Genomic DNA, 9,482 nt, shown 5'->3' on the forward strand with positions numbered 1-9,482 from the left:
TGTACAAGTAAGTAATTTTGAAACATTAAGACTTTTGAGATTTTTGTTGTGGTGAAGATGTAGGTAATTTAGATTTTGGGTTATTTGTAATGAAACACTTTGACTTGTGCTATACACTTAGATGTACACTTGGTACAGATACACTTATATTTAGGTCTTGTATAGTTCACCCCAAAATTTTAAAACTTCTTAAGATTTCTCATCACATCGAATCTTGTGGCACATGTATGGAGCACTAAATATAGACAAAAAAAAATTAATTGTATAGTTTGTCTGTAATTTACGAGACGAATCTTTTGAGCTAGTTAGTCTATAATTGGACAATAATTATCAAATACAAACGAAAATGCTACAGTGTCAAAATCTAAAACTTTTTAAACCTAAACACGGCCTTAGGAAGGTCAAAACATTTTATAATTTATATTAGGCCTTGTTTAGTTGGTGAAGGAAAAAAAATTTTGCGACAGTATAACACTTTCGTTTGTTTATGATAATTATTATTCAATCATGGATTAATTAGACTCAAAAGATTTGTCTCGTAAATTTTGACCAAACTGTGTAATTAGTTTTTATTTTTATTTATATTTAATACTCTATGCATGTGTCTAAAAATTCGATGTGATAGAGAATTTTAAAAAATTTTGAGTTTTTGGGTGGAAGTAAACAAGGCCTTAGATTGGAACGGATGGAGTATTTTTTAGTTCTAACTACTAATTAGCCCGTTAAGGCCTTAATAAAGATCCAAACATATTGCCATGGACTACATCGAGTGCCTCCTCCTCGTCACCTGGTTGCGTCGATTTGAGGCACAAGTCACGGTCTACACGCAACAGCGAAAAGTGATAGGGCCGTGGGCGAGCGAGACTGGTATTTGGGCCTCACAACTTTGGGCTGGCCTGTCAGCACATGGGCTTAAGTTTGTACCGCCGTAAATGGGCCCTCCGAACGTCGCAAGCTTCGCTGTACGTATTCCATGATTCCGTGCTGTCCCGTCGTCCCGACGGATTCGAGTCACAACAACATTTCAGTGATCTCCTTTCAAAAAAAAAAAGAGAGTCATCTCCTTATATATATTTTTAAAAAACATCTGAGTAATCAGAGTACAGAGGTGTAACAACAGCTTTAACCTAGTGTTTCAAATAAATGTATACTGAAAATATACAGAGGTGCCATTAAAAATTATATGGATATGGATGACTAAACATCTAGTTATCACAACTAAATAGATTTAATATAAGTAATTGTTATTACTTTGAGATACTAAACAATGACTAATGCTTACGTCTCCTAAGATTCTATCATGTGCAAGAGCATGGTTAGAGGAACAACTTTGATTAATATAAATCTATTTTTTTAGAGATACAAAAACTAATTACACAATTTGTCTATAAATCGCGAGATGAATCTTTTAAGCCTAATAGAAATCAGCAAGAGGTCTAGCCGTTGAAGTGGAAATCAAACGGCTGAAAATAAATTTACTAAAATTGAAGAAGTGAATTAAGGTCGTAGGTGATAGCCCCACGACATTCTGAGGTGTCAACAGCACTGTATGTGTTGAGCTTGTCACGACTCTACATCTACATAGATTTTAGGCAAGCGTGTCGACTTGAGCACTGAAATCTGACCACAGCCAAACCAACACGGCCTCTCTCTTCGGCAGTTCGGCCTTCTCTCCTTTATCTCAACTTACTTGCTGATTTATTTTGTCGTGACCGCAAATTGTTGTACTTGCTCTAGTCGGCTGGGGTTCTGTTCACCAATCACAATCACCAGTAAGACGAAGATTTTGAGAGCCTCAGAACTCAGATTGATCACATGATGGTGCCTCACATTCAAGTTGTTACGTTTCAGCTACTTGCAGCAGGGTATGAAGAAGGAATATAAATAGATTAAAATATTAATCACTAAGAATCAAGAGCGCGCTACTGTAGAAATTGCTAAGCGCACTCACACTGCAGACTCTATCATAGAGTCTAAAGTTATTTATTACCTTAAACAATGTGGACTTGGAGTCTAAATAACACTTGAAGTCTTATTTTTTATACCTCTTTCTTCAATAAATATGCTGCCACATCGGCAAAATACCATAAATAATATGTAATTAATTGTCTTGAACTCTGCGATAGAGTCTTGTATTGTGAGTGCTCTAATATTTTGGAATAAACTTATACTTATACAAAGGGATCAACAGTTATAAGTTAATGTTAGTGGATGACGTGACATGCTGATATGGACAACTAAATGCATGTTAGTGGATGACGTGTCATAATTGCAAATGCTAGTTGCTCATAAATGCATCCGATAATAGACTGATTAGGTAGACAGTTTGTATGTTTAGAGAAATAGTTAGTGGAGTTTAGCTTTATAGACTTTATAGGTTTTTAACGACCATTTTAACAAACTGAATGCGTTGGATTTTATCTTTTGAGAGCGTCAGGCTTATCAACAAGCAGTACGAGGAACTGTCGAGGTGTTTTTCACAAAAGACAAAAAGACAGCTACCTCCATTTAGTTTGTTTCAGCAAGCTATTTCCAACAACCGATTGTTGAGAGCCAGTAAACAACCGGAAGAAGTGCTGAAAACAACACACGAATTACACAGTGTTATCCTAAACATACAAGCTACTGCAGGCTATTTGACTTAGAATCTCTGATATTCCATCACTTTTTAAATTATAAATACAGACCTACGTTAAATTTAGAAGGTAAGAAATAAAGAGAGATAGTAAGCAACGGGAAGAGAGATGGCATTGTTTAGTTCACCCCGAAATCCAAAAAGTTTTCAAGATTCTCCGTCACATCAAATTTTGCGGCACATGCATAAAGCATTAAATATAGACGAAAACAAAAATTAATTACACAGTTTATCTGTAAATCGCGAGATGAATCTTTTGATCCTAGTTCATGATCGGATAATATTTGTCAAATAAAAACGAAAGTGTTACAGTAGCGAAATCTAAAAATTTTTGTGAACAACAAGGCCGTAACCCCCACCACAACCCGATCTCCCCTACTCTCGTCTCTTGCGAGTCTGAACACAAAGAGCTTCTATGCGGGACCTTCACTGCTGCCACCAAGTTCTTTTTCTATGTATACGACAGGAGGAGGGGACGATGTGTCCTCACCTGATATATCAACCACCAATCCTAAGTTAGCGGTGGAGGGCAGTAGCCTAGCAAGAAGAGCCTACAGTCGAGTTTCACAGGACATGAGAGTGGGAGTAGTTTAACGTGTATATATGACTTGTTTCGCGGAAAGAAAATTTGCGAGTGTCATATCAGATATGTTAGCACATATTTAAAGTATTAAATATAGACTAATCAAAAAATAAATTACATATCTGCCTGAAAACTGCGAGACAAATTTATTAAACCTAATTAATTTGTCATTAGCACATGTTGACTAGTGTACCAGTTATAGCTAATTATAGACTAATTAGGGGCTTAAAAGATCCGTCTCTCGATTTACAACTAAACTGTGTAATTAGTTTTTTTGTCAACACCTAATGCTCCATACATATGTCAGATTCGATGAGATAGGTGAAATTTTTTTTCACTAAATATCTTTCACCACTAACTAGGCCTAGGAGACAGAAACTAATTTTTTATTAAATATCTTCTATTTATCAACCATTCACCATTAATCATGTTGGCATATGCTTGTTTTGTGTTCTCTATAATCTATCTTAAAAATTTCTAGAACGAACTATTTTACGTGACGGAGAAGGAAGTAAATGACTACTAGTTGCCGAGTGACCAACCTGTCTTAAAATAGCTGGATATCATCTTGTATCTTGTCACAGAAATAGCTCAAAATAAATAAATACTAACTGAAGGATTATTATATATACATTACTAGTCTTTTGGAGATAAATAACTTGCAATTTTGTCTAAAAGGAAATGATTTAAAACTTGAGATAAAAGTAGCATGAACTAAATCACTGCTAATTTTGGAGTAGCATGTCTTTGGTCAGTACTTGTCAGTGACTAGGTTTCCCCTCTATATATGTAACTGCGTAGAACAGGCCAGCATTGCATACCGCTATAGGTATAAACTCTTATAGGATCGCACAGGGAGTTTCTTTAATTATCTTGCGACATGGGGAAGTACACAAAGCGCGTGGATGCACTAGTGTTTTTCTCGTTACTTTTCCTCGGATATTTTGCTGCTCATGTGCAGGGGAATGGTATGTAAGTGAAAACTATACAAACATTTGTGCTTAGGTAGATATGATGTAGACGATTTAGAAGATATTATATCATGATACCATACATCTATCTTGCCGAATTGACGATATGTCAAATATGTTAAATTACTCAAATAATGCAGACATGCATATATGTACCATAACCTAGACATGCATACAGATCTGTCACGCTAAAATATTTTACAATTAGTCTCGCGAGCCATTTGTTGGTAGAAGGCTTATCATTTACCTTTTACATATAGGTCATGGCACAGATGAAGTCGGCGCTCCTTCCACATCTGAAGAAGTAATTACGCGAAGATCAGGAGCACAATGTGCTCAAAATAATCGTAATCTTCCATGCCAAGATAAAAAGTGCTTCTGCTGTATTGGGGGCCGAACTCATGATTGTTATTATACACTGCATGACTGTAAAGCTCCTGCTTCTAAACACAAATCAAGATCTCTATTATTAGTATATCATGTAATGGCAGGCAATGTTATTGAATAATATATTAGGGAATATCAATTTTGGTATAAGAATTTTTTAGGCCACCACAAAATTCACGAAATTCAGCGAAGATTTCGCCAAAATTTGTTTAGAGACTTAAACATGTAGTATGTATTTTTTTCTAAATTTTTTACTAAACAAAATATTAGAATGGTTCACCTATTGAGTAGTAGTAGAATATGCAACATGTACAATAGAAAATAGGAGTGTAGCATTATATAGCACATGTATTAGTGTGACACGTAAGTCCTGATATTTCTTTAGGCCACCCATGAAATTAGCGAAATTCGCCAAATTCCTGCAAAATTTCACCAAAAGTTTGAACCATGAGCAATTAATAGAAATAAATTAAGAATATACTATCTTTATAGAGGTGCGACTCTTGGTGAATAACATCGTAAAAACTCTAAGTTGATGGATAACATCGCTACACTATGGCTTGGTCCTGGGCTTGGGCCTAGACTCGGGCCCAAGCCCCTCAACGAAGGAGGGACTCAATACCGCTGTGTTAAAGCCACAAAGTGTTACACCTGCCACATTTCTAATTCATCTTAGATTTTTTTTTTCCTTTGGCCAAAAGCATATGATTTGACATTTCATTGCAACCGAAAATACGCACATTCCACTCAACTCCAACTTTCCCATGAGGTTTGGTTGATTGGTTCCTTCCCGTTTCGTTGAAATAAAAGGTTCCAGATTTCTCATAAGCTAGGATGATCGATGACCGGAGCTGGAGGAGTCCACACATGGAATTGCTTGGGGGTAGAGGTCATGCCAGATTAGCGGTACAAGAGGGACTCACTAAGCGACCTTGAATTTGGGTGTATCTCTCTGTTTTTGAGGTCCTAGTGTGTAAAGGTGTTAGATATTTAAGCAATTTTCATGTTAATTTAATCCAAAAAATAATTCGCATAAATATGATGACATATAAACAATTTATCATGGCAATGATAGAGTCATGTGTTGTCAAATAAATTATTTTTTTTGACTGTCAACGGGGGGAGTCGCTCCCCACCTGAGTATTTTGTATTTTCATATCGGCCCTGAATGGCCTAATGTCATTGAACTTTTACATCTCCATCGGACTGATGGAGTTTAGATACGTACAGAAAGAAAAGTTCTGAACGAAATCTAGTGAAATAAGACACTCATCCTTCCCCTTGTCTCGCCGACTCGAAGGCTAGTTCCCATGCTTGCACAATATGGCGCTTGGATGGTTGGAGTCTGAACCCCCATTGGACTGAAACCACCGAACATTGCTGCAGTAGTTGATTCAATCCGGTGGCTTGATTCCTGAAGACCTTCTCGTTTCTGGACTTCCACAATTGCCAACAGCATAGGGCTATGAAGGTAGAGAAGCCTTCACTTGGGATCATATCCGGGCGCGGCCAGGAAGTGACATTGTCTGGTTGGAGGGGAGCATGGATACCCAGACAATTCCAAAATTGGGTTGCCAAACCACAGGAGCAGAAGATGTGTGCCTGTGTTTCTTCATGTTGCCCGCAGACTTCACAAGTTGAGTGATCAATGACATGCTTCCGCATTAGGAGTGCCCTGGTATGGAGTCTATCTTGTGAGAGCAACCACATGAACAGCTGTACTCTCGGTGGTGCAAAGGACTTCCAAATGAAGGTAGCACTTGCAGATGTCGGCTGTCCCTTAGCCTTTAGCATTCTGTAGATGGCCCCACTATCAAGCCTTGAATCCTGCGTACAGAACATCGACTCCCGCTTGTCCGGCACATCAGAAAGTTCAACCAATTATATATCGTACGAGCAAGCATAACCATTTTATAAATCATTGCAACAAGTATAATCAGATATTCATAAATCGCATGAACAAGATGATCCAGTACATCAAAACAAAAGAAACCTTGATGCAACCCATATCCAGGCACGGGTATGGAGCTTCGCCCTAGGTTTCCATGTGGGTACAAATAAGACACCTCTACAGAGTTTTTATGGAAAGCATGAATGTTCTCAGATGGTGTGTTTTGGTTGTTCTTACTTCTAATTTCAGAGAAGTGAGAGTAAACGGTTAAATTGTACTCAAGCTGTTGATATCATCACAAGTTTACTAGAATTCTTTCACTTAATACAATAGCAATATGAGCATAGCATGCCATCCTTTATATCGCACCATGCCTTAAGTTACAAATACCTATTAAACACCTCCTTTGCATCCACAAAACACTTGTGTTGGAATAAGCTCTATGAGTACAATGCTATTCAGGATACTACCGTTAAGTTGTTTTTAGGTACCGAAGACTTGCTGATCACTCATGTCAAACTTGAGTGAAGTCGATGGTATAGCAGAGCAGGGGGATGTGCATCCTCCAAGAGCCGCGGTTAACTCTGATGCAGTGAACATAGCTGAGTGAAGCATTAGAAGATGTATTTTGTATTTGAGTTAGGACCGTTAGATTTAAACTTATAAATTTGTATGATTCAAAAAATGGGAATTTCATAATGTTGTGAGCATATAGTGCCTTGGCTTGATGATACTTGATGAGAGTGTACATTGCGTGTATATATGATTTGATCCTGCAGTTAAGCTATGCTAGTATTGTTTGTGAGTGACGACTATATGGATCCCCTTGCGACCATCTCGAGTTAGCGCCGTGTTGGTTGAGAAGACGACATGTGGTCCTAGCTAGATGGCTAGGGTGGAGTCCTTGCTAGGCTCATCTTTGTTACTACCTCATTTCTCATACCAAAACATCCTATAAGTAAATCGGACATGAGGTACGAGACAATTGGATGAGATGAAGGGACGTTGAATTTGTTAGATGGGACCCATATAACTAGTCTAGAAGCTATAGTTGCATTCTTTATAGAACGTATTTTGAATGCTAGAATTACATTTGTTAGGATGGGGGTTAGTATTAAACTATGGATGGACTTAGATACTTGGCCCAACTTGTTGAAGAGTTTATACTTTTGCTTAAAGTGAAAGAAGTTTTGCCAAAAAAATAATCTCTCCTTCCGAAAATATAATTATATTAGGTTTGGCTGAATCTGTAGTCTCTACCTCTTAGAATATAGTGTGTATCAAAAATTATACCCAAATACAAAAGATTTAGTAATAAAGGACAATTTTTGTTTAAAATAGGCGCGCATGAATTCGTTAGACAATATGGTGGGCCTGTTTGGGATTGCTCCATAAACTCTATTGTGGAACAGCTTCACAAAAACTAGAGTTTCTAAAGCGCCCAGGGTGCTTTTACAACTCCATGCATGTAAAGTGAGTCTAAATTGTTACTTGTCATTTATGCAAACAACTTCATTTAATCAAGTGGATAACAACGCATATACATTGGGAACTATTTTTATTAAAAATGAAGTAAGGGTTAGTGCATCTTTGTATTCCTTCTTAATCTATCTTAAAATCTTTAGAACACACTATATTTCATTATGAAGGGAGCAGGAGAAAATACCAGCATCTATGACTAAATTAACATTATATGGATTGTGAAATAAATTCTCACAATATACTTATTTAGTATCACATATGCTAATTATTATTTCTAATAAGTTTGGTCCAATTTAAAATAGTTCAAATTAGAATAAACTAAAACTCAGTGTATTTTGGGATGGAGTTAGTTGGAAATAAATCACTACTAATTGGGACCAGCTTGTTGTCTCAAATTAGGAGGATATCATTTGGTATCTTGTCACAGACATAGCTCAAAATAAATATATGTATGGCCAGTCTCTCTGTGATCAATAGTTTGCAGTTTTGTCTAAAATAATTAAAAGGAAAGGATTTAAAACTTGTCACAAAAGTGGCACGAGATAAACCACTACTAATTTTGGAGTAGCTTGTCTTTGATCATACTACTTATCTACGTCTCTCCTCTGTATATATGTGGTACTGCGTAGAACAGGCCAGCATTGCATATAAACTCTTCTAGGATCGTGAAGAATTTCTCCCGTCATGGTGAAGTACACAAGGCGCGTGGATGCGCTAGTGTTTTTCTCTTTACTTCTCCTTGGATACTTTGCTGCTCATGTGCATGGGAAGGGTAAGTGAAAACTATACAAACATGTGTGTACTTAGGTAGATAATTTACAAGACATTATTATATATATATATATATATATATATATATATATATATATATATATATATAGCGTATATCTATCATGGCGAATTGGCGATCTATTGTACTCGTATATGTGTTAAATTGCACAAATAATGTGGACATGTATCTACAATAATCTGTTGCTAAAATATTTTACTTATTCTCGACACATCTGTGATTTAATTTGTCGGTAGAACGCTTATCCTTTATTACCTTTCACAAATAGGTCATGATGGCACAGATGAAGTGGGCGCTCCTGCTCCAGCTGAAGAAGAAATTCTGCGAACAAGAGCACAGTGTAGACAAGTATTGTTTCCATGCAAAGATAACAGCAAGTGCTTCTGCTGTATTGGGGGCGGAGCTCGTCGGTGTTATGCGACACAAGCTGGGTGTAGACATGCCTGCCCCTAAACACAAATTAATCAATTTCGTTATAGTATAATTTAACGGTAGGCAGTATTTTTAATAATATATAAGGGAATTGAACATGATATAAACAATTCACAAAAACAAATTAGAAAAAACACTCTCCTGCTACCTTTTTCTAGGTGCGTCTCCTAATGAATAACGTCACAAATAAATTAAACTTATCTGCTGAATCTGTTAGTCATTTAACAGTGTTTTTCTCTCACAACAAATCAGCGAACAATACTTTCAGCCACAACTTTTCAGACAAGCGAAGAGACTGACTTGGGTATGTT

At 36.8% G+C, this 9,482-nt stretch overlaps 1 protein-coding gene across 1 annotated transcript; it reads left to right on the top strand.

Annotated features, from left to right (window-relative positions):
• Positions 4,056 to 4,715, top strand: LOC110432238 (protein MATERNALLY EXPRESSED GENE 1-like). The gene is made up of 2 exons (XM_021452242.1): positions 4,056 to 4,186; positions 4,450 to 4,715. The coding sequence occupies exons 1-2, from the start codon at positions 4,099 to 4,101 to the stop codon at positions 4,695 to 4,697; spliced, it is 336 nt and encodes a 111-aa protein (XP_021307917.1). The 5' UTR covers positions 4,056 to 4,098; the 3' UTR covers positions 4,698 to 4,715.

The sequence above is a fragment of the Sorghum bicolor genome, chromosome 2 (genome assembly GCF_000003195.3).
Source record: "Sorghum bicolor cultivar BTx623 chromosome 2, Sorghum_bicolor_NCBIv3, whole genome shotgun sequence".
Classification (NCBI taxonomy): domain Eukaryota; kingdom Viridiplantae; phylum Streptophyta; class Magnoliopsida; order Poales; family Poaceae; genus Sorghum; species Sorghum bicolor.

Coding starts and splice junctions, on each gene's coding strand:
- LOC110432238 (XM_021452242.1), top strand. CDS start 4,099: ATGGGGAAGTACACAAAGCGCGTGGATGCACTAGTGTTTTTCTCGTTA. Junction 4,187..4,449: donor TGCTCATGTGCAGGGGAATG/GTATGTAAGTGA, acceptor TTTTACATATAG/GTCATGGCACAGATGAAGTC.